Source organism: Carassius auratus, chromosome 34 (assembly GCF_003368295.1).
Source record: "Carassius auratus strain Wakin chromosome 34, ASM336829v1, whole genome shotgun sequence".
Lineage (NCBI taxonomy): Eukaryota > Metazoa > Chordata > Actinopteri > Cypriniformes > Cyprinidae > Carassius > Carassius auratus.
The window spans coordinates 21,352,585-21,379,218 of NC_039276.1; the positions used below are offsets into that span (position 1 = coordinate 21,352,585).

General features: G+C 38.8%; 1 protein-coding gene across 3 annotated transcripts in view; it reads left to right on the plus strand.

The window, feature by feature from the left end:
* The window catches only part of kalrna (kalirin RhoGEF kinase a), a 197,368-nt gene that overhangs the window by 95,395 nt on the left and 75,339 nt on the right, over window positions 1–26,634 (plus strand). For all 3 annotated transcript variants that reach the window (XM_026218614.1, XM_026218612.1, XM_026218613.1), the window contains exons 9-13: window positions 884–1,114; window positions 7,406–7,528; window positions 17,807–17,998; window positions 23,373–23,542; window positions 25,647–25,821. In XM_026218614.1, coding sequence (XP_026074399.1) covers window positions 884–1,114; window positions 7,406–7,528; window positions 17,807–17,998; window positions 23,373–23,542; window positions 25,647–25,821 — 891 coding nt within the window. The remainder of the gene's footprint in view (window positions 1–883; window positions 1,115–7,405; window positions 7,529–17,806; window positions 17,999–23,372; window positions 23,543–25,646; window positions 25,822–26,634) is intronic.

Genomic DNA, 26,634 nt, shown 5'->3' on the forward strand with positions numbered 1-26,634 from the left:
AATTTCCACCCTGTGTCAATGGTGCGAGGATGACCTTTCCATGCACCTGTGTTCCCCTAATTGTTCTGTGTTTATAGCCCCTTTGTTTAGTTTGGTTTTACCAGGTCTGCTTTTTTGATGTTGTGTGTTTCCCATGTAACTGTTGTGGATTTACCCCTGTGATTCAAGTATTAAAAATTGTGAACGTATTGTGAACGTAACGTAAAAATTGTTCTTCCCACAGCAAATCATGAAAATCTATGATATGAGTATGTAAAAAATGATATATATATATATATATATATATATATATATATATATATATATATATATATATATATATATATATATATATATATAAGGAAATTTACATTATTTATCGATATTTGGCTGTGGATAGAAAACAACAAACATTGAATTTAGACCAGAGTGTCTCTGACCCATACAAATTAGGATTGTCCTTCTTTTGCCCCCCCCCCAAAAAATAAATAAATAAAAATAGCATTTTTTGCATTCAAACATTTTTAAATGAATTTGGTACAATTTCTGTTTGGTCAAAATGTTTTAAAGAACACTGTTTTACCTTATACAGATAAACTACAATTCAAAGTTTGGGGTCTGTAAGATTTAAAAAAAAAGTAAAACCAGTCTCTTATGCTCAAAGAAACTGCATTTATTTGCACAAAAATAGATTAAAATATTGTGAAATTTTATACAATTGAACATTTTGTGCAAACCATGAGACTGTTTTCAGGATTCTTTGAAGAATAGAAAGTTCAAAAGAAATAAAAAAGTATTTGAAATATAGATATTCTGTAACATTTTGATTGTCTTTACCATCACTTTTGCTCAAATAAATGCACCCCTGCTGTTTAATAGTTCTTATTTCGTTCTCTCTCTGCAGGTGAGTCAGGATGGTAAGGCTTTGCTGGACGTTCTTCAGCGACCGTTGAGTCCCGGTAACTCAGAGTCTCTGACTGCATCAGCTAACTACTCTAAAGCCGTGCACTGTATTCTGGACGTGGTCCATGAGGTCCTTCATCACCAAAGACGTCTGGAGAGCAACTGGCAGCACCGTAAAGTCCGTCTGCATCAGAGACTGCAGCTCTGTGTCTTCCAGCAGGATGTCCAGCAGGTAGATGAATGCTCACATACGTTTACACTCTCACAGACTCTCTCACTAAGTTCCCTACTTAGATAGCAGTTTTGCAGTGCAATGTATGGAATATACCAAGCTACGTAAACAGGGTAAAATACTGTGATATATCAAAGTAACGTTATTGCCATATGATGTCATAATTTTTACTATGGTACCACATAAGTACTAATAAATAAATGAATAGTTTTCATGTTTTTTCTTAGAAATGCTGTAATTCATCCATAATTTTAAAGTGCAGGATGCCTGGAAGATAAAATTTGTCAACAGTTCACCATAAATTCAGAGTTGTACAGTTTTATACTCAAGAGTGTAGATTTTCTTTGAGTTTTTTCAGTGCTGGATAGTTGCCCAGAGGAGCAGTTAATATCGCTCCATTAGCCTCTTTCAGTGTGCATGTGGCAGCTCTGGGCCTGGATTCAGATAAAAGTCCTAAAAGTCCTGTAGAACAGCCAACAGACCCAGACAAATCAAGATCTGAATCAGAACCAAAGAGCTATGAGGCCAAACCCAGCCCAAACTGGGACGAGATTCGGACCAAACACAGGGCAGAGAGCAGCACAGATGACACCCTTCATTACACTGAACAGACTTTACTCCACTCCTGTATCAGTTTCAGTCGTTATGAGCACTATATCGATAGTAACATTTGATGGGGATAAAGACAGAGAAATGGGGAAAATCCGTAAAATTTAGAGGCAAACAGACGCACAGTGCAAACTTCGGAGATGGTTACATCCACAAAGAAGACCCCGACAAAGTGAGCAGCACAGATGACACCCTTCATTACACTGAACAGACTTTACTCCACTCCTGTATCAGTTTCAGTCGTTATGAGCACAGTATCAGTTGTTTTTAATCCCTCCATTCTCTCTTCTGAACCTTATGACTCCAAAGTTATAAACTTTGTGCAATTGTAGTGACCTCAAATCTTAAAAGTGTATATATATATGTGTGTGTGTGTGTGACCCGTCACGGAAACCAGTGACACAAGTCGGCAGCACAACTTTCGAGCAAAATGAGAAAGAAGCGTTTTTTTTTTTTTAAATTGGTGATTTTCGTTTTTTTGCAGAATCTGTTAGTTGATATCACAAAGAAGCCTCTCCATGTTTGAGATAGCAGTATTGGTATTTTTAAAAGCGTACATTTTGAGGTTGAAATCAGCTTGTTTGTCGGAGATTCTAGCACGCAGTAGGGGCGTTTCATTGTCTGTCTGTATTTCCATACTGGATAAGCAGGTAGTTTTTTCTTGTGTTATTGTTATTTTGTTATATGAGTTGGACTGTAAGATATCAGAGGCTATATCGATAGTAACATTTGATGGGGATAAAGACAGAGAAATTGGGAAAATCCGTAAAATTTAGAGGCAAACAGACGCACAGTGCAAACTTCGGAGATGGTTACATCCACAAAGAAGACCCCGACAAAGAGAAAGTGTGCCAGAACGACTTATTTCATTCGAGGCATCTAAATGAGATGTAAATGAGCCCCATTGTCACTCACAGCAGTGAGAACTGGTGAGAACTGCACAACCTTTAGAGGCTATTTTCTGCTTTTTTAGCTTTTTTGAGTGCCTACCTTCAAATGGCCACAACTTCTCCAAATATTATCAGATTTCCATGTGTTACACATCGTTGGAAAGCTTGGAGACTACACTTTCAAAATCTGTGAATAACTCAAAATGCCCCAGAGCTGAATTGTGTCCCTACTTTCCGTGATTGGTCACACAAACACACACACACACACACACACACACACACACACACACACACACACACACACACACACACACAAATTAATTAAAACAAAAATAAATTAAATTAAATTTATATATATATATATATATATATATATATATATATATATATATATATATATATATATATATATATATAAATTCCTTGCAGATAATAATATTGATATAAAAAAGCTAAGACTAAAAATATATTGGGTGTAATTAAACATCTTAATTAAGTACTGCCAGTAATTACATTTCTTAAACACACTTATTCAGATTGTAATCATCTCAAATTAAAAGTATTATTTTAAAGTACATTTTCATTACGTTTTAATAATATTTTGTGCTAAAGAAGCACTTATTTTGATTTGGTAATACCTTGAAAGAAAACATATCTCAAATGTACTAAACTTCAAGCATAACTTTACTGCTGTTCCTGTCCCGCTTTTGCTGAGGCACAGCGGCGATTGAGATCTTGTGGATTGCAAATGGATCTGGCAGAGGGGTTAAAGACTGGCATGGCCTTTTATTTGCTTTCACCTACTATATCCACTGCTCCCTCTCTGGGCTTAGAAGCCTGTACTGCGGTTTCTTCCACCCAGAGGGAGGGCACCATGCTTTGCCTCTCTTCCTCTGAGGAGGTTGATGTGGTGAGCATGGAACAGAGTGAGACTGAGAACTTGTCACGTCAGTGTGTTCAGTATGAGGAGCTGCTGTTGATAGGCTAAAAAGAGTGGCCAGCTTAGCAGCAGGAAATTCATCCTAAAAGTAAACCAAATTAGTGTTTCCTGGACAAAGACAACGGCTATGGGATGATGCCATGGGTTGAGCAGTCGTTGGCCAGCTATCTCTCCTTGAAAGCAGCATCATCCCTGAAGGTTCCAGTGTTACCCAAGCCCTTAATATCCACTTTGGCTTTGGTGGGTAAGGCTTACACGGCAGTCTTGTAGGCATACCAGGCTGACCTGATAAAGGACCTGGGTAACAAAGATGGCTATTAGGAAATACAAGATGTCCGCCAGGCCATTGATCTGTCCCTCAGTGCCACCAAGGAAATGGTCATTTCATGGCAGCCTTGGTGGCCTCTGAGAGACACTTATAGCTGAACCTGTCCGACATGAAAGAGAAAGACAGAGTCTTCCACCTAGAAGAACACCCTTTTCGGGGTGTTTTTCATACGATGCAGTAAGCTCTGTTGTCAAGAGGTGGGGTAGAGCGGAGGATATCTCATCATATTGTGCTCATCTCTCCTCAGTGTCAGATTGGATTGTTCCTGCCAGGTTTTCGCTTCAGGGCACCATTGGCCGCTCATATTACACCAGAAACCTCAAGAGACTGGTAACCTTAGTAGACTTTCTGGCAGCTTGGAGACTTTTACTAAATGTCTCACAATGGACCGTGCAAACTGTTTCAAGTTTGGCTTGTACTCCTCCTATCAACGGGGTTATCCCCACTCTAGTTGGTCCGGAGCAGGCTCTGGTAATGGGACAAGAAGTATACACAGTCTTGAGGAAGGAGACCATAGAACTCGTTCCTCTTCTTGAGAGAGATTCCAGTTTATACAACCTCCGGTTTATACAACCCCAGACATACTTTGTTATTTCAAAGAAGGATGGGGGGGGGGGGGGTTACAACCGATTATAGATCTGTGCCATCTGAACCATTCTGTCAAATCGTTCAAGTTGTTGACATTCAAACAGATTGTGACTCAGATCAGGTCAGAAGACTGGTTTGTTACCATATATCTAAAGGATATATACTTCCATGTTTCCATCCTTACCAAACACAGGAACGTTCTGAGGTTCAGTTTTGGGGGCAAAGCTTACCAATAATGGTTTCTTTCTTCCGGCCTAGCACTATCGCTCCACACTTTCACCAAGTGTATGGATCCCGCTCTGGCTCCTCTCCTAGACTCCAGGGCATCTGCCTTCTAAGCTATATAAATGATTGGTTGATTCTGGCTCAATCAGAGCATGTGGAGGTTTGGCATCGAGATGTCATCCTCGCTTATATGAAAGAGATGAAGTTAAGGCTATACACCAAGAAGAGTGTGCTTTATCCAGTTCAGAGCACCATTTATCTTGGAATGGTGTGGGATACGATGACGATGCAGGCACATTTGTCTCCTGCTCGTGTAAGTTCGATTCTTGCAGCTATGAACAGTATCAGACTGGGCCAGTCACTCACTGTGAAACCGTTTCAGTGACTAATGGGTCTGATGGCAGCTGCATCCAGAGTCATTCCTTTTGGCTTGCTGTACTTGAGACCTCCACAGTGGTGGCTCAGGACCAAAGGGTTTTCCAACAGGGGCAACCCATTTCACTTGATCAAGATCACGCAGGGATGCCTTCGTGCCTTAGCCACGAGGAAGAAGACTTGGTTCCTGTATTAAGGTCATGTGCTAGGAGCTCTTTGTCATCATGTAATGCTTATGTCAGATGCTTACATCACAGGCTGGGGAGTGGTCAAGAGTGGCCAATCTGCCCAAGTTCTGTGGGTAGGTCTCTATCTCATGTGGCACATGAATCAGACATAGTTGGTAATGGTGATACCAAATTTATTGTATTTCAGGTGATGGACTGTGTTTCAGTTCTGTTCATGCACTGTGTTGTAGGTTTAGCAAGGAAATAATTTAATTTACCTTGCATTCGATGATTGTTTAAAGTTGCTCTAATGTGCTGATTGGGTAAAGCATCACTCATAGATTTTCTGATATGCGGGAAAGTTGATCTCTGATTGATGCAGTTTGATTTCATCCCTCAAATGCAGATCAAGGTGAAACATGCTAAACACTTTAAACACAAACATATGGCTCTGATAAACCTGGATCATTGGACATCACATACTGGATGTTTTCTGAGAGACAGATTGTTATTATTATCCATATTTGGTGATGTTAGTTTGCCTCACCCTGAAATGTTAGCAATTCTTGAGTAATGAAGGGTGAGAAGTATCCAAATATCTTCAAGTGTGTATTTAAATACAGGCAATGAGTAGGTTGAGTTTAGAGTAAATGAACAGACCTCCCACACTTCTACACACACAAGTCTTGTTTGTGTTCAAATGCTACAATTTAAAGTAATAGTTCACCACAAATGAGAATGTGCTTCCTAAAATGTCCTTTTTGGAGGTGGACTGTCAACATTCTGTTAAACATCTTTTTTTTTTCTATTCCACGTTCTATTAAGAGAATTTCTGGATGAGTTGTTTCTTTAAAAACTCTCTTGTGCCTGACTGCATTAGAGCCCTTCATATGATCTGTGCCTCAGTCTGTGGAAGTCAGAGCCCATCTTGATAAGATCAGAGTGGGTCTGCCGTGTTTTCTTTGCTTTTTGTCTGGGGTTAGTGGTGAACTGGTTGTGCTTAGCAGTGAGTCCTGGGGTTATCAGCAGAGCACACAAGTCCTCTCGGTTACCTGGGAAACCATGATAACTGGAGTAAATGAGGGTTGTGAGTCATTGTGGTACAGACTGCAGGAGACTGACTGCTTTACACCCATAACATGCTCTATCAGTCTGACATTATACATCTGATGGTCTTTTTTCCTTATCATCATCTTGGACATCCTTATTTGTCATTACAGCCTAAAACAGGAGAAACTGTAATAGCAGTTCTGAATGTTTACAAAATACTCCAGCCTGTTCATTTCATTATGTCATTTCCTTGATTATTTCTTGAACTTTATTATTATCATAAGTTTGATTTGCTTTATGTAAACAGCCATTACAACGCATAATCAATAGTTATGAACACAGCATTAACCATCTTGCAAGTCACAATGACTGATAGTCGAAAACAAATGCATGATTGTTATTGAATTATAAGTTGATGTATTTGGCCAAACAGGTGTTTGGACTGATTGATGTAATGGGTGCCATCTGTGAACTGCTGACTGTTGCTTTGAGCAGCCGCATCCTGTGAAGGACTCGTCACGCAGGGCTATATTTATCTCATCAGCTTCTGTTAATGTGCGTGTGAAAGAAGACGCTGTTTTTAGAACATGCACTGGATGCTTTAATCAATATAGCAGAAACAAGAACTCACTGACGCAATTGTTTGCATGTTTGATTTTCGTTCTATCACATGCAAACACGCAAGTGTAGTAGTAGAACCACAAATACTATGAGTGTAACTAGAAAAAAAGAGCTCAGATGCGTGGTGTTTTTTTTTTTTTCTAAAACTAAATAAATTAATCTACAGATATAGATTGGTTCACTAACCATGAGAACAAACATCTGTGATGTTGTGCACCTAGATACACACTTGCATTAAATAAAAATCACTTAGGAGATTTATTGAATGTTTCTATCTAAGTAGAAATGAGAACAAATGGAGAAAATGGAGACTTTCACATCTCAGATTTTTCTCCCGGTGAAAATAGCGAAGTGACCGTGTCTTCTCTAGAGTTCAGGAGAAGATTTATTTTAGAAGATTTATTTTAGATGATATAACACTTTAAAGAGGTTTTAGAAGCGATAAAGGATTTTTGTTCTCCATGCACTGAATGGATTGTGTGTGTTTGTGTGTTGCAGGTGATTGACTGGATAGAGAATCACGGAGAGGCTTTCCTCAGTAAACACACAGGTGTGGGCAAATCCCTACACAGAGCCAGAGCCCTACAGAAACGCCACGATGACTTTGAGGAGGTGGCACAGGTTAGACAACAGCTGCATCAGATCAGATTTATCCAAACTAGATCTAGCCAAAGCACTCATCCACTGCCAGTCAGACTAATAAACATCGTTCTTATCTAAACCACTTATTTCCAGATCGAGACATTAGTGAGAAACAACTAAATGAACAGTTTCTCAGGAGATGTGTTCAGTATCAGGTTCGCTACCACAGCAGAACATCCAATAAACAGGTTTAAAAAAGGATCTTCAAATCATTTCATTGTCTGTTGTCAATAGTAGTACACCATACACCAAAATTATTTTTAATAATTTTAAAATAAACACTAAAACTGAAATTAAAGTTTTAATTTAATAAAAAAAATTAAATGAAGTTTATTTAACAGTCAATTAAGAAATCAAATGCATTTATTATATGACAATTATAATAATATTAATTTTAAGTATGGAGCAGGATTAAGAGGTCCAAAATGGTGATGCACAATAAGACATTAATAAATGCTTTATACATTCTAATTAACAGCCAATATGCTAATAAGCAACTAGTTAATGGTGAGAAGTGGTCTCTAAACTAAAATGTGACCCAGTTTATATATCAACTTTTTCATTATATGTTTCTACTTTCTACAATTTGTTTTTAAAATATAAATGCACCTCATAAACCTTGTCGAATTGTGAGCAGTGATGGCTCGTGGATATTAAAATATCTTTCTTTTCTGCTTAATAAATGCCTGCTTTTGGCTACCTAAATGGTTTATGTGGGGAAATGTCATTGTACGTATACAGCAAATCAATATATTTAAATTTTTACTCGCCTATTACTTGACAAAAAAAATCCATCCTCCTGTCCTTCTTAGTGGCAAATATGTCTATGACTCTGTCGTAGAATACACCTGTCATCTTTAATTTGTCGGTCAGTTAAGGCTGACTCCCCAGAAATTGTTGTCAAGTGCGACAGTCTTTCTTCTCCACAGTTACTGCGAAGATATGTTCTCACGCTCTTCAGGCCAGAGAAAGACCTTTCAGCAGACACAGTTGTTACAGGAATCGTTAGCATTAACTTAAGCAATCTGAACAGTTCTGGCAGGGTGCTATGCAAATCATCCTGTCTGATCATCTGAAGGAAGTCACTCAGCGTTTTATGGAAATGCATCTCTTTATAGACCACAAGCAGTTCATTTTACAACCTCCAACTGTCAAAGAAGGGGTACACTTTTAAAAGTAAGGCTAGCATCAGGAAACCCCTATGGTTAAGAAAATCTGCAAATGCTGAAAAGTCCAGAAGTCGAAAAAATTCATACTTTTCATTTCAATAAATGTCTCTCTGTCTATGTTTGACAGATTCACTTCTGAATTACTTTCAATAACACTTCAGAAGTGATTTGGTGTCTCTGTCGGCACTAACATCATGGAAAACCAGAAATCTCTCACAAATAGCACCATAGACATTCACATAATGAAGAATGATGGACAGCTGGCATTTACATGAGACACTGGTAGTGTTATCTGCTTGTATGGCAAAGAAATCCGTTGACTGAATTTCTTGATCTATTTCATTATTTACAACAGTGGCTATAGATGCTCTGCAAGTGCTGGGTAAAACTCTGAAAAGGTTTCTAGAAGTTGTACAAAATTCCCTTTGTTTTTACTTGTAGCAGACTCATCATGACCATGAAATGCATGTTCTTGTTGGGCCAAATATAGGATAGCAATGATCAGTTTGCGCAAAAGATCACGTTTTTCTGCCACCTGCTCGTTATGCTGCAGAACCCCAGTGGCAGCGGCCTGACGGAGTGCCTCATCGATTCTTACCCGCCTGAACATCTTCATCTTAAGAGTGGAAGATATATGGCTACGAGACTTTGCATGTTTTTCCGTAGCTCTTGCTAAATTCTTCATATCATTGAAACCAGTTGTTATCCATGGATTGAATCCTCCATTTGATTCGTCAAATAGAAGACAAAGCCAGCAGAAGAGTTTGTTCAAGTTCACTGAGCCAGGTAGCCACTCGGTTTTGCTAAATAATTTGTTTCTAAAACAGCCCGTTTGGCCGCATAATGATGATGGTTTTATGTCTAGATTAGGCGTGGGTCTACAAAATTTTGTGTAGGCTGTGCCTCCCCTGACAAGCCGCCACTGATTGTAAGACTAGTTCTCATTGTACAAACATGACTTTGTGTCCATGTGTGCTGATAAAACAGAACTTACAGAAGTGGCTCTTACCATTTTTTGTGTGCAAGGTCCATGTGGCCATTGGCTATGCTGTTTGAGCCTGAGACTATACCAACCAACTGTCAGAATGTTTTTATGCAGAGCGCAGTTCACAAACGAAAACTCAGATTAACATTGAAGAGATGTGATTTATCACTCATCATGATGTACCTAGTTTGGTCACAGTCTAACAGTACAATTAGAATCAGATGCTGACAAATACAGGACTGAGTTTTGAGTGTTCCACTAGCACACATCTGCTGTGTCTTCTTTACCATGCAAATACACGTTTCTATCATGAGCATTTCCCATTCTGCCCAAATTTAAAAAAAGAAGAAGATATAAGTGTGAACATTCACGGTAGATATATATTGTTATTGTAAACTCATTTTAAGAGAGAGTTGTGTGGTAATGTTGGTCTCTTTTTTTGGGTTTGGCAGAGGGATGTGTCTTTTGTTTTCAGGCTGTTGTTTCTACATTGCACACAAGACAAAGGCCAAGTGAACATGATTGAATTTTATTGGAGAACCGCCACATACCTCCCTAATACTGCATTGTTGAACAAAGAAAGACTACTGGACTGTATATGTTGAGTCATATACAGCAGCTTCAATGCATTAGGCACACTAAAAATAGCCGTAATTCAGTTATTCATTATTTTGCACCACTCACTGACCCTAAGAATTACAAATGCTGTTTTTGCTGCAGTAAAATTGAGACTTCTGTATGTAAATAATCTCTATTATGTTTGGATAACCTCTGCATTCCAGTGTTGTTTGTACTGTTTTGCAACAGTTGAGTTGCCAAAGTCAAAATCGCATTCATTTTAGTCTTTCAAGACAGACTTACAATAAGCTCTGACATTAAGTGATGAAATACACTACCGTTCAAAAGTTTAGTTTGAGGTCAGTGCATTTATTTATTTATTTCTATAAATGAAAGCATTTATTCAGTAAGGATGCATTAAATTGATCAGAAGTGACAGTGCAGACATTTGTAATGTTACAAAAGACTTCTCATTGATAATAATTCGATTTTTTATTATTATTTTATTATTATTATTATTATTATTATTAAATCAGCGTATTAATGATTTCTGAAGGATCAGGTGACACTGAAGACTGGAGCAATGATGCCAATTTTTTTATTCTGCAAAGTACCGACAACATTTTTCCCAAATTTCGAATCAACATTTTGTCATTTAGAGCATTTATTTCTAGAAAATGACAACTGGTCTCAAAATAGTGTTTTCAGAACTCAAATACGCAAAGAAAACATGTTCATATTCATTTTTTAAACAACACAACACTACATTTTTATCTGAGGCAAATGTCATTTACTTTTTCTGCAGAAAATGTTAGAGTCAAACTACTCAATGCTTTCATATAAAAACTATTTTTTATTGCAAATTTTTAATTGTATCCACACTTCTTGTCATCTTTAATATGATTAGATCCTGCTGAACTGATATTTTTTAAACAAAGTGCTGTTAAATACATTGCACAGTATTAATCTGACAGCACACAGAGGAGATGAAGATCACTGGACACTAAGCCCTGCCTCTCACATCCACGTAATTCCCCTGAGATGAATAATCCATAATAACACGGAAGACAGATCGCGAGTCTCAGTGTCACGAGAAGGACCTGAGACAAAGGGATTTGTTTTGGCTCAGCCATTATTGGTAACCAGCGAGACATATGTAGCTTTTGTTATTCTGACATCTGCTTATAAGACTGTCATGATTCTGCCTTCATGTCCCGACTTTTCTCTAGTCTTGAGGCAGGATCATGACAGACCCGTGTTTTGTGTACAAGCACATGGCCTTGTCTTTGGGCCATGTGCTTGTGTTGTCTCATTCCCTTGCCCCGCCCCCCTTGTTATCCTAGTCTTGTTGTGATTGCCGTATCTGTGCCACCTGTCGTGTCTTAATTGTTCCCCTATTTAGATCTCCTAGTGTGCTCTGTCTTTGGTCGGTTCATTGTTCTACTTATGTGTTCCTACATGTCATTCTCCTGAGATACCTTGTCCTAGAAACCCCTCGAAGAAGTCTTTGTCTTGCAGTGAGTGTTTGTTAGTATTTAGTGTTCAGAGTCTTTGTTTACCTTGTTTATTGTGTTTTGTAGAATTCTTTTAGTGTTCACCCTAGCCCTTGTTTTCCCCCTCGTGGGTTTTGTTTTTCCCCTTTTTGTATAATAAATCTTGTGTTCAGTACATCCTGTCTGCATCTGAGTTCGTCCCAAACCCATCCTCACAACAGAATGAACCGACCAAATAGGAACTCAGCAGACAGGATGTCCCCCACTCCTCAATCCCAATTGGAGTTCCGCCAACAGTGTTGGATGTCGTCCCCCGCCGAGAAGAAAAGGGTTGCCCTGCCATACTCGCCTGAGAACGAGTGGGTTCTCTACAATTATGCCCGGCTGTGGGAGAAGTTCTCCCAGGAGGCGCCGCAGGGTACCCCCCAGAGGTCCCCACCTACCCAGCTGCCGGCGATCCCGGAGGGTCGTGTCCTGGCCGTGGCAACCCTGGGGGATCAGTTACGTCCCTCCCAAGATCCTGAGGTACCTCCCACTACCTTAAGTCTCCCCAACAAGCGAGGGAGACGGCTTTCATGGGAGTCAGCTTCAGAGTCTTCGGCGTCCGAGGCTGCCCTGCCCGAGACCAAACTCCCCCAACCCGCCTCTGACCCAGCTGTAGCCTCTGCACCGCGCCCGAGGAGGAAGAGGAGGAAGAAGGGGCCTGCCGGTCCTGTGACCCTGTCTCCTCCCGTGCCAGCAGCGGAGAGAGCTGGCGTGCCCGAGCCAGCAGCGGAGAGAGCTGGCGTGCCCGAGCCAGCAGCGGAGAGAGCTGGCGTGCCCGAGCCAGCAGCGGAGAGAGCTGGCGTGCCCGAGCCAGCAGCGGAGAGAGCTGGCGTGCCCGAGCCAGCAGCGGAGAGAGCTGGCGTGCCCGAGCCAGCAGCGGAGAGAGCTGGCGTTCCCGAGCCAGCAGCGGAGAGAGCTGGCGTGCCCGAGCCAGCAGCGGAGAGAGCTGGCGTGCCCGAGCCAGCAGCGGAGAGAGCTGGCGTGCCCGAGCCAGCAGCGGTGAGCGTGCCCGAGCCAGCAGCGGTGAGCGTGCCCGAGCCAGCAGCGGTGAGCGCTTGCGTGCCCGTGCCAGCAGCGGTGAGCGCTGGCGTGCCCGAGCCAGCAGCGGAGAGCGTGCCCGAGCCAGCAGCGGAGAGCGTGCCCGAGCCAGCAGCGGAGAGCGTGCCCGAGCCAGCAGCGGTGACTGTGCCCAAGCCAGCAGCGGTGAGCGCTGGCGTGCCCGGGCCGGCAAGGATGAGAACTGTCACTAAGTCAGCAGTCACGAGGGCGGAGGAGAGAGCCGCGGCCGACTCTGCAGCCAAGGCTTTACTACAATCGGTCTCATCTCGCAAGGAGATGCCCATTGTAATAGCTGTAAAGTCTTTTTCTGATTATTTGTCCCGTCTTGTTCAGATTTTAGAAGTCCCCGTCAGTCCTGTCTCGTCCCCGGACCCTGTCCCCAGAAATCCCGAGTGTCCTGTCGTTGCCTCCCCGTGTCCCGTAGATGTCGTCTCCCCGTGTCCCGTAGATGTCGTCTCCCCGTGTCCCGTAGATGTCGTCCCCCCGTGTCCCGTAGATGTCGTCCCCCCGTGTCCCGTAGATGTCGTCCCCCCGTGTCCAGTAGATGTCGTCCCCCCGTGTCCAGTAGATGTTGTCCCCCCGCGTCCCGTGTCTGCTCCTGTCATGTCCCCTGTCAGTTGTCCCGAGACCCCTCCCCGTCCCTCACCACCCAGACCTGCCCGTACCCCCCGTCGTCAGCCTTCGTCCTGTCCTCCTAAGATTCCTACCCCACCCACCCACCCTGGTCTGTCCCCCATGAACTTTGTGGTCCCGCCCCCTCCCCTTCCCTGTTTGTTTTTTTTGATTTGTCACCCTAACCCCGTCATTGTCTATTCATGTTTGCCTTTGTTATTATTTGTCATGTCTTGTTGGTTTTTGTCTCTGTCCCAGTCAGTCTTGTCCCGCGTTTGATGTTCCCTTGGGGAGCGTCTGGAAGCCGCTCCTTAAGGGAGGGGTTCTGTCATGATTCTGCCTTCATGTCCCGACTTTTCTCTAGTCTTGAGGCAGGATCATGACAGACCCGTGTTTTGTGTACAAGCACATGGCCTTGTCTTTGGGCCATGTGCTTGTGTTGTCTCATTCCCTTGCCCCGCCCCCCTTGTTATCCTAGTCTTGTTGTGATTGCCGTATCTGTGCCACCTGTCGTGTCTTAATTGTTCCCCTATTTAGATCTCCTAGTGTGCTCTGTCTTTGGTCGGTTCATTGTTCTACTTATGTGTTCCTACTATGTGTTATGTGTTATGTGTTCCTCCCCTCGAAGAAGTCTTTGTCTTGCAGTGAGTGTTTGTTAGTATTTAGTGTTCAGAGTCTTTGTTTACCTTGTTTATTGTGTTTTGTAGAATTCTTTTAGTGTTCACCCTAGCCCTTGTTTTCCCCCTCGTGGGTTTTGTTTTTCCCCTTTTTGTATAATAAATCTTGTGTTCAGTACATCCTGTCTGCATCTGAGTTCGTCCCAAACCCATCCTCACAACAAAGACATATAATATCCAAGAATAGACTGATGAAGATGAAGAGATAAGACTACAAACACATTTAGGTCACATGCTGATTGAGTGATGGTTTCATGTCTCATATATGTATGTGTGTGTTCAAGACAAATCAGGAATGAAGCACATATAATATATTTTAGTGCTGCTAACATCAAACTAATCCCTAATACATTTTAAAGCAGTCATATACAATCCGCCAGTTCTCAGGGTTCCTACTGTAATAACATTAGACAAGTTTATGGATTACTGTATGTACAGAAAGCAAAGGAAAAATAAAGATTCACTTCATCAATCAAATTATAAAAAAATCAAAGAAGCAGCAGAAAGAATATAATACTGATAAAGGATTGTGAAAAAAGTGCTATTTAGCTCAGACCCTGTTCTTAAAGTCCATGCATACTTTTTTATTAGTATAAATAAATATTTATATTTGAAGTATTATATTCACTTTTTATCAATGTCACTATAGTAAAAGAAAAAGAGAGAGGACCAAAAAAAAAACTGTTCAGTTTTCACTTATAAATTGCTGGTTAGTTTCACAAACAATTACAAACTGCAATACAATTATTATTATTATTATTTTTTTTTTTTTTTTAGAAAGGCTAACAAATGCTCCAATAATCGTTGTTTTATTAACAAAGTATTTTTTTAAAAAATCAGTGTTTACGACTTTTAGAATAGGGAACCCTAATATTGGTTATTATCAGTAATTTAAAATAACCATCATTTAGAAATTAGATCTTTATAAATAGGAATGTATGAAATTATTAAAGTATCTTGAGACTATTAATTATTAAAGAGTACATTAGCTAATAATCTGTTTAGAAATGTAAAACACGCAGTTGTCACAAACTGTGTTGTAGTAGTACAGAATCTAAGGAGCAAGAGATTTTGTACTTAAAGCTTAAAGAAGCTTTAATCCACACAGAGAAACACACAACACTCATCTAACACTGACGACACGGAACAAAGAACAGAAAGAAAAGAGGGCTTAAATACACTGGGGAAGTTCATCAACAGAAGAGAGAACATCCAATTAACATCCATGGAAACAAACAAATCACAGGAAAACTGAGAACAAAATCTAGATACTAGAATTAAACCAAAACAGAATAATTTGTGACACCTTCCTCAAACACGTAGCTGTGAGACGGGACTACAGGTGTCATATTAACCATTAGGATTTGTCCAATTATTATTTTAATATACAAGTTGACAAATTATTTCCTTGTGGCTCTAAAAAAGTTTGAATATACACTTTAGTGGTCATGACACTGCAGATTGCAGCGTTGACCAATTACAATCAAGTTTTTCAGAGAGCCTTACGAAAATAATTCTACAATCTTAAGTTTAAAAGTAGCTCCTAAAACTGTTAATAATGTCCCCTCGGATGTTCAGACAAATACAGTAGCTGAGCAGGTTATAAATTGAAAGGATGAAAAAGATTCACCCTTTTGTAACTCATTTTAACTCATGTTCACACTTTATTTTAGGGTCCAATTCTCACTATTAACTAACCATTAACTATGACTTTTGCCTCAATTAACTCCTTATTTGCTGCTTATTAATAGTTTATAAGGTGGTTGTTAAGTTTAGGGTATTGGGTAGGATTATGGATGTCATGCATTATATGTACTTTATAAGCACTAATAAACAGCTAATATGTTAATAATAGACATGCTAATAAGCAACTAGTTATTAGTGTGAATTGGACCCTATTAGACCGCTGGTTTCCTCTATCAGTAAGTATCCAAAAATACTAAAAACAAATAATTACTAAGATTAAATGTATTTAAATACAAAATACATTTTACTTTTTCCAAAAGTTTTTAAATACAAAATACAAAATAGTATTTCAAATACATGTATTTGAAATACTGTCCATCCCTGCAGGAAATCAGCAGTCTACTAAGGAGGATGACCTTATGTATGTTGAAAATGTAAAAGTACTCAGATTAAATGTTTTAATCAAATACATTCAATTTTTTTTCAAAGGTATTTAAATACAAAATAATAGTTTGCATTTAAAAAACATGCATTTGAAATACTGCAAATTTGATGATTATGGTCTCCCTATTAAGTCTGTTGACAGCTTGTTGTCTCAGGGCTTTGGTCCTGATCACTGATGTGATGAGCACTTCTATTTTATAACCACAAATCAGACCCAGTTCACATCTGATGTGTGACCGCAAACGACACTGACAAATCCACAGCGATCCAGAGAAATATCCTTAGTCAGGAGAGACAGCATATTACATTTGAAACACACAAAAGTTTATGGGGTAACAGTGTAACAGAGAGAAAACAGCTCTGATCAGTTATCTTAGCAGGGCTTTATGGACTATCATTTGCCAGTGAAACGGATGATATCTCTCATGTTATAACTGTTTGTTTAATGAAGGATTGAAACCCTCTGGAGCTGTAAATGTGTTCTCATTCTCCACAGTCACAGCAGGCGAATACACATGTAATTACTTCATGTTAATTAGTCGCCCTCTCCTGACAGCGCTTTACCTTGTGTCTGACAGTGAGGAACAGTGTGCACTGGAGTGAAGATGCTCCTGTCTCAGCAGCCAGTGTACCGCTATTCTGTTTTGGGCTGAGTTAAGGCCACGAGGTCATCATTTGTGATAACTGCTGGTTCTAAATGGGTCCGTGCTGATTGTAATGGGGCGATGTGTGCCAGGATGGGATAACCCACTGCATTAGTTATAAATGGATGTTTAATTTCACACTTGAGGAAAATGTTTAAGGTGATAAGAGTAATTTACAGAGCCTCTAAAGGGACATGTTGGTGGATAAAATACATGGAGAGAAAACTTTTTTGTGTTCTCTCACAAAACCGGTTGAGTTCAGACAAACACTTCCAGCTCCATACGTTCACAATGAAGTGGTTCATAGAGTTTCATTCTGAATTTGGACTAAAGTATAAAGAAATAGAGTTTTGGGACATTCTGAAATGCTAAATATGGCTACATGTGCTAAAATAGTGACATTGGAGGACCAAATTCAGTACACACTTACTATTATAACACTCTTAATATGAATAACCTTATCAATAATTTTACAAATAAAATATTATTTACAGACAAGCAAAATACACCAGAAACATGGATGCTAAAATGCACGTTAAGCTTTTTCTCGCCCATAGAAACTGTTATAAAGAAAACACTTAACGTGGCTTAGTGGAAGAAGAAAGCAATATAAAAAGTCAAAGTTTTGAATACGGTTTATTAAGAAATATATACTATATGCAGGCAAACAGATGAACCCAGAATATGAACGCAACGCTATGCACTGAACTGCACGTTAAATATATATATAAATTAATTTCATGTTTATTAGTGTGAAGATGCTTTGAAACAATCTACACTGTCTAAAGTGCTATATAAATGCATGTGACTTTACTAATATTATGTCAGTTTCTAAATGTTAACATAAACGAATGCTCATTGATCGACTTCTCTCTTCCGGACCAGAACACCTACACTAATGCAGATAAACTTTTGGAAGCGGCTGAGCAGTTGGCCCAGACGGGCGAGTGTGACCCCGAGGAGATCTATAAGGCAGCGCGACACCTGGAGGTCAGGATCCAGGACTTTGTCAGGAGAGTGGAACAAAGAAAACTACTGCTGGACATGTCCGTCTCCTTCCACACACACACAAAAGAGGTAAGACTGACACACATGCCAGGTGGATTACAGAGGAATGCTGGGAGGTTTAGTTGAGCAATGCCAGATGTGCTCGAAGAACACCCTGTTCACCCAGGCCCTTGTGTGAAATGTTAAATGCTTTTGCCATTATGTAATTAATTATGTGTTTAAGGTACGTTACTGCTGCAGTCAATAGCAGTGATTATTAGTGATTTATTATGCAGTAATTGTGACACCATGTTACATCCATCACCTCATGCTCTCTGCGTTTGAGAAGGACATAGAGTGTGAATATGTTGGAGGGTTAAGTGGCACAATCCATCTTTCTGGAGTGGTTTGGTGCTGTGATTGTTTCATGGAGCTCAAGTGTGATCTATAGTTTTGTTGATGTATGGCGATTGTAGGAATGTTTTTTTCTCACTATTGCCACCGATGTCCTGATATCGCTCTCTCTTAGTATGGAGAATAAGGGTGTGTCCACACTTGTAGTTCCATTGGTTTGGTTCATTTGGTCTGGACCAAAAAGGAAAATTATACATTTGATCCTGATCTGCTTAGCGTTCACATTGGCATTTTTGACAGCAAACCTAAAGTGATACGTTCACAACCTGAGTGGTCGGTTGAATGACCTATATATCATGACGGGACTCACCGAAAACCCAGACAGGTGCGTTAAATTTAAAGCGGCGCTGCGGGTGTATGATGTCAAAGCACCCATTATCCGATTGGCCTGCTCAGTGCAACTTTAATTTGAACGCACCTCATGCCATCTGGTGGACTAAGTGCACTCATTCTTGCATGTATGTATGATTTTATTTGCACCACCTGCAAACTCACAAGGAGATCATAAAAGGCACTTTATCTCATCGTTGCTCCACGTTTGCTCATTTTGTGTCGTCAAATTATGTCGCATCTTGTCATTACTACCTGTTTTTGGTTTGTTTAAAAGTATTTGGTCCGCGTTGCATTCATATGTCATTCGAACAGCACCAGAGTTTGTTTGGTAGCTGACCGAGACCCATCTTGTTTGGTGCGGACCAGGGTATGGATGGCCGTTTTCACATTTACTTAAACGAACCGCACAAACAGGGCAATTACACCAGGGTTTGTTTTAATCTAACCAAACATGACAAGTTTGAACGCGATATAAGATCTTGCTAAATACATTTATTTCAAGGTGAATAAAGACATGCTTAATGTTAGTTTACCGCATTTGCAAAATAGGTTTTGGTGAATTTTTTTCTTTTGAAACAAGTTGGTACTCTAATGCACACTAAGACATATTCTGCACAAATATATTCTAAATCGCTAATCCTAATCAATACCTAAATTTAACTACTACCTCACTAACTATTATTAAGCAGCATATTGGGAGTTTATTGAGGCAAAAGTTTTAGATAATGTTTTTTTAATAGCAAGAATTGGACCTTAAAATAAAGTGTAACCAATGTTTCTCCTAAAATTTCTTAGAAGAAATAAAAACATACCAAAATAAGTCTATTGTTTTTTGTTTGTTTTTGTTTTTAACAGGGGCACTGTAAAATATTCATGAACCTTAAAAAGCAATCTTATTGGCTGGCGCTCACCTATTATCGTCCGTTTTGATTTCAGCAAATCAGTTCCAGCGAATGCACAAAACATGATTAATATTCATGAATCTAGCAGCTCATTAATCCTTAGTAACTTTAGTATGTTTTATAGTTTTTCTAATTAGAATTTGTATCAATATTAACTTATCAGTATTTTTGTTAGTCCCCCCCCCATCCCTTTTTTTTTTTTTTACAGAGTCAGTGAATGACAAAAAAAGCACCACCGCCATTCCAGTTAAAATGTTCAGTTAAAATGCATTTAAACATGGTTGTCAAGTTTACTTCTAATTACTAAAGTTCTATTTATATATCAGTCTGGTGAGTATTTACTAGCCAATGGCGATTCAATTGCCAAGGTGTCCGTAGAGGGTTGTTTCCTTTCATGTTTTCCTTTTTTAAGTATTTCACCTAGGCCAAGAAAAAAAGTAATTTGTCACATTTGGGGGTCGATATACAGCAGTAAAATGAATGGCATTTGTGCTGAAAGGGTTATAGTAACACAGACGCAGTCCCAGGTTTGCACTGTAATGTCTATTTGATGACTATCAATGCTGTCTGATTTACATAAGATTGTCACTAAATCAATATCAGACATTTTGAAGACTAAGGAGAGGAAGTGGTCATGGTGAAACATTCAATGTGCTATGTATAGGACATCAAGTCTGTAAAAAAATAATAATAAAAATAAAACTCTCAGAGTTTTCAGAGAAATTCAATAAAATATAATTTCCTTATGTGTAGAGGCAGGGTCTCTGGAGACTTAGTAATACATGTGTTTTTACCATGTAATAAATCAAATAGCTGTTGTTGTAGTACAGTGATACATATCTAAGATATCTATGAGTTGCTCTTTAGCTGCTAACTGTGTGGATTTTTCCCAACAGATTTCATTTCACAGCTGCAGTGACTGTGTGTGTGTGTGTGTGTGTGTGTGTGTGTGTGCGCACTACATTATGTGAGCTGAGACTAACATTAGCGGTTCTTGGCTAAAGGAACATTATCAGGAAGGCTATTCCAGAGTTTGGGAGCCAAATGCGAAAAAGCTCTACCTCCTCTAGTGAACTTTGCTATCCTATGTACTACCAAAAGTCCATAATTTTGTGACCTTAGGGAGCATGATGGATTGTAGTGAGGTAGAAGAATAGTTAGAAGCTAACCCATTATGTGCCTTATAGTTGAGTAATAATATTTTCTAACTGATACAGAACTTAATAGGTAGCCAGTGCAGAGACTGTAGAATTGGGGTAACATGATCATATTTTCTTGACCTCTAGAACTCTAGACGTTGGATTTTGGACCACATGTAGCTTCTTTTTTTTTTTTTTTTTTTTTTTTTTAAAGATGCAGGACAACCACCTACTGTAGCAGTGCATTGAAATAGTCCAGTCTGGAGGTCATGAATCCATGAACTAGCTCTTCTGTATCAGAAACAGGTAACATGTTTCTAAGATGGAAGCATGATGTTTTTGTATTATTGGAATATGGTTTTCAATAAACAAGTTGCTGTCTAATATAACACCCAGATTTTTGACTGTAGAGGAAGTTAACAGTACATCCGTCTAGTTCCAAATTGTAATCTACAAGATTCTGTGTACTGTTTTTTGTCCAATAAGTGGTATCTCTGTCTTGTACAAATTTAATAGGAAAAAATTATTGGTCATCCAATCTTTTAAATTTTTAACACACTCTGTTGGCTTAGATAAGAAGATTAGAAGCATTGTCTGGTTTCATTGAGATATATAGTTTAGTATCATAAGCATAACAGTTTAAACTAATCCAGTATTTACTAATAATATTACCAAGGGGCAAGATGTATATTGAAAATAGCAGAGGACATAGGACAAATCCTTGTGGCACTCCATATTTACTGGTAATAAACGAAATGACTCCCCATTTTAATAAACAAAGTGGTAGCGATTGGACAGGTAGGATCTAAATCATCTTACTAGTTAGTATAAACCACAAGGATGTGTTTGAAACTAATGTAAAGAGAAATAGACTCCTGAAGTGGCATGTAGGCCGTGTTTATTTCTGTAAGGTCTGTGCTGTATGGTTTTCGTTTAATGTAGCCATTGTGTTTAGCTTTATCCTAATGTGGGCGATTTCCTGTATTGTAAAACTTTTCATATGTGTTGCTGTTTAGAGCTCTTGGATATGATTAATATGAATACTATTCCTGTGTCAAGCCCCTGTTGGGGAAATCATCTATCATGAGTGTCATATCCTCGTGTAGAGGTGTTCTCCGCCTGCAACATGTTAAAGCTAAACATGAGCAGCCTCCTCACTGTAGATTTGGAAAATGCCTTATTCACCATTACAGGCTCTCATTCTGCATCTGGCAGAGCTGATATTCCCACGCCCATAGAGAACCTGGAAATGTAAGGGATTTATATAATTGGAATTCTATAGCATTCCTTAGTGAAGTGACATTGAAGTGACATTCAGCCAAGTATGGTGACCCATACTCAGAATTTGTGCTCTGCATTTAACCCATCCGAAATGCACACACACAGAGCAGTGAACACACACACACACACTGTGAGCACACACCCGGAGCAGTGGGCAGCCATTTATGCTGCGGCGCCCGGGGAGCAGTTGGGGGTTCGATGCCTTGCTCAAGGGCACCTAAGTCGTGGTATTGAAGGTGGAGAGAGAACTGTACATGCACTCCCCCCACCCACAATTCTGTCCGGCACGAGACTAGAACCCACAACCCTTCGATTGGGAGTCCAACCCTCTTACCATTAGGCCACGACTTCCCCAAATCATGTATATCAGCATTCCTTATCAGCATTCCTTATCCAAGTCTTTATCAAGTACTCACAAAAGGTCATGGCAATTCATTGTTCAAAGGTGTAACCACTGTAAAGAGGGATCTGTGTTTATCAAACATGCCTGTGTGACTGATATTCCCTGGTCATGTTCAGAAACTTCATCCACCAGCAAGATCGGCTCCGTGATTTCTATTCCTAAACATTATGTATCATTAAAAATATTGAAAACAGTTTTTACAGATTATTATTATTTATTTATTTATTTTGTTTAACCTTGATACACTAATATTAAAATATTTGGGTTAAGTAAGCAAGGATTTGTAAAATTTATATAAAATCTAAATACATTTAGAATGTTTAAAAAGGCTTTTGTTTCAAATAAATGCAATATATTTCAGCAAAAACTATTTCTAACATTAATAAGAATAAGAAACATTGTTAATAGTTAAGCAACAATAAAAACTGATCATAATGGAGCACCATATAATAAAATATTAGCATGTTAGAATTATTTCTGAAGGATCAATCCAGCAACCTTGCTCTACTGACCTGGAAGGCACTCCAGGTTTGGGGGGATTTTGTTCTGACTTCTAATAAATGTAGTGTCATTTGTGTACTATTTAATCTTTCAGACTGAAATGTTAAAAATGGAAGCAGCATGAGAAATGAGAGCGTACATTTATGTCTCCTTTTTCTAATATTGGATTGAGAACAGATTATTGTTAGATGAGCATTATAATCCGTGCAGACAGGTCACTCCATCTGTCCGTAGAGGAGTTTAGAAACTTTTTTTTTCCAGGTCTTTGCAGGAGTAAGTGTTTTTCTGTGCTTGTATTAGGGTCAGATTTTTGCTCCGTTGTGCATAATAAATGTTGATAGTAAAACAACTTAAAAAAACAATAATATCTCAAACCAAATGTAAAAGTGCTGGAAGGTTTAGAAATTATATCATATTTAAGCAGAATATCATGAGGACATACTGAATGTCTACACATCAATGTTCATGTTGTGATACTGTTCATGTTTCAGTTGTGGACGTGGATGGAGGACCTTCAGAAGGAGCTTCTGGAAGAAGTTTGTTCTGATTCGGTGGATTCAGTTCAGGAGCTGATCAAACAGTTTCAGCAGCAGCAGACGGCCACGCTGGAAGCCACACTCAATGTCATTAAAGAGGGAGAAGACCTTATGCAACAACTCAGGTATCACTCACAAATTTACACACTTACAAAAACTTTTACAAATCTCAAAAATGCTGCATAACAGGTATTTACATATTTCCCAAAACAGACAAAATAACTTAATTTACAGAAATTATCCTGTTCAAATGTTTACATAAATGTTCCATTGATATGTACACTTTTACAAACTTGGAAAAGAAACACACTCAGTTTTAAAGGGTAAGTACACCTAAAAATTTAAATTAGCCCATAAACTACTCACCCTCAAGTAATCCTAGGTGTATTTGACTTTCTTCTTTCAGACGAATCAAGTCAGAATTATATACAATTTTATTTTATGCTGTTTAATGACACTTAGCGGGTGTTTCAATGCTTCAGTCCAAAAGAAGTGAAACAAAAAGCACTCATCCGTAAAAAAAGTGTCTCACACAGCTCCGGGGGTGAAGAAAATCCTCCTGTAGTGAGTTAATGCGTTTTTGTAAGAAAAATAACCTTATTTAAAACATAATAATCAATTTAATCTAGCTTGCGCTCACATGGAAGCAGCTCCGGGAGGATGACGTATGAGGTCAGCATTGTCTGAAAGAAGAAAGTCATATACACCTAGTATCATTTGAGGGTGAGTAAATGATTGGCTAATTAAATTTTTTGGGGGTTAACTAACCTTTAAGAACCAAAATTTGAAACAAAATTAAAGATCTGTAAATGTAGTTATATTTTGTATTGTTGAATGCATGTAAATATATCTGTTTAATAGCCTCATTCGTACTTTATTAAGGTGTCCTAATTGCATGTGTTACATGTACTTACTGTAACATTAACAGTACATTATACATAATTACAAGTGACTAACCCTTAACCCTACCCTAGACCTAATCTTAACCATATAGTAAATTCTTAATTGTGTAATTACACTCTAAAACTGTCAACCTAAAATAAACTGTAATCCAAGTTTTATGACCTTTTTTATTTAAGCGACATAATTCAGCAGAGTTTGCAAGGGATGTGTGATTATACTTGTAGGGACTTTCCATTCACAGTAATATTTCTGAATATATTTGGAAAAGCTTGCTACTCAGATGCCATCATCTTTGATTTATGGGTGGTCCGGTCCATTACTGGAGGCACCTGAGCCATAAAGGGCAAAAAAATCACTGGTCATCAGTAACACTTTGTTTAAAGGACCAATTCTCATTATGAACTAGTTGCATGTTACGAGCATATTGGCTGTTTATTAGTACTTATAAAGCACATATCTGCATGACTTTATTTCATATCCCTTAATCATATCCCATACCTAAACCTAACAATTATCTTATTAACATTAATAAGCAGCAAATTAGGAGCTTATTAAGGAAAAAATGTTAGTTAATTTTGAATGTGTTTTCCATATTCTAAAGTTTTACCACATCTACTAAAATTAAATCTTAGTAAATTCTATTTTGCTTACAAAACAAATCCTCAGAATGAACAGCAGCTTTTGAATTGTGAATTAGTGAACTGTGAATTAGTGAACTGTGCTCACCAGCCAAACCTTGAGCCCCTTAAAATAATTAGAAAGTGTGTCTACAGTAAATATGATTAAAATTGAAATCTAAGGCAAATATGGCTCAATGTAACATGTTTATATGAAGTAATTTTCTGTGTTTTGTTTTAATGTTGGTGGAAATGCCTATGAACTTATCAGATATGTCCTTGCATAAAATTAGATTTTGTTCTTACATTGCAAGTGTGCAGCATCATGAAGAAGTGTTTAAATATATGCAACACTTAACACTGTTTTAAAGTATAGCCATAACACTAAAACATTACATGTGATACTGATGTGATGTGAAGATACTGGTGTTAACAAAGCCATCTGTGTAAAGTTATATTCAGGCCCACAGAAATTTCCAGCAATCTAAACTGATTTTATGTATCAGTTGTAAATACTTTAGCAAATGCGTTTCCAATTTAATTTTACAAACTAAAGAAAGAGGCTGTATTATTTTGTGTTTTACGGACTGTCATAAATATGATGGTTATAAGCATCAAGTTGTATTTTAACCAACAAATTTCTTTCATATAACTGAATTGTAGATTACACAAACCCATACACTTAACGCATTAGTTGTGTGTCACACAGAGATTCAGCAATGAGCAGTAATAAGATGCCTCACACAAGCTCTATCGCTCACATCGAAGGCGTCCTACAGCAGCTAGAGGAGGCCCAGGGCCACATGGAGGAGCTCTTCCACGAGAGGAAGATCAAACTCGACATCTTCCTGCAACTGCGCATCTTTGAGCAGTACACCATTGAGGTGAAACGTGTTTGCCTGCTAGATTAGTTTATTTGAAATCATTTTCAGACATTTGTTACAACTAGAACTAAAGCTTCTGGCTCTGAGATGAACAAATATATATATATATATATATATATATATATATATATATATATATATATATATATATATATATATATATATATATATATATACACACACATGAAACTGAAATAATGCTATAAACATTAATATTAATATATTAATATAATGCTATTTTACACCTAATATACAAAACTGATAAGATAAAACTACGATGAAACATAGTTATAAAAAAAAAAAAAAATTGATTTATTGTCTTTAAAAGTGCTTCGCGCGGCTCGCATTTTTCAAAAATTATGAGCCAGCTGCCTCTACCCCGTTAAAATACTGGCCGTGCTGGCCAAGCCACGTGGGATGACTCCGCCCCTTTCTCTCACGTTCTCGCCAAATCATGAAGCCCTCACGTCTGTTTCTCAAGTGCACCCCGGCGCTTCTTCTGTACGGCCGAAGAGACTTCATCTCTTGCTTCTGTGGAGTTGGAAAGTGCCACCCCAGAGCGATCCTCCTGCGATGATAGAGCATATGAGGAAATACCTGAGGTGCTAACTCGTGCATTCAATCCCCTAAAGCCAGGAGCAAGAGACCCCCAAATGCTCAAAAATTAGATGACAGATCCCTCCCCTTTTTTCGGCGATCTCCACAATGAGCTGGTACGGTCATGGAGTAAGCCGTATTCATCCTGTGTCTTCGTGCCGTCGACGTCAATTTATTCATCTATCGTCGATGCAAAGGCACAGGGCTATATGATGA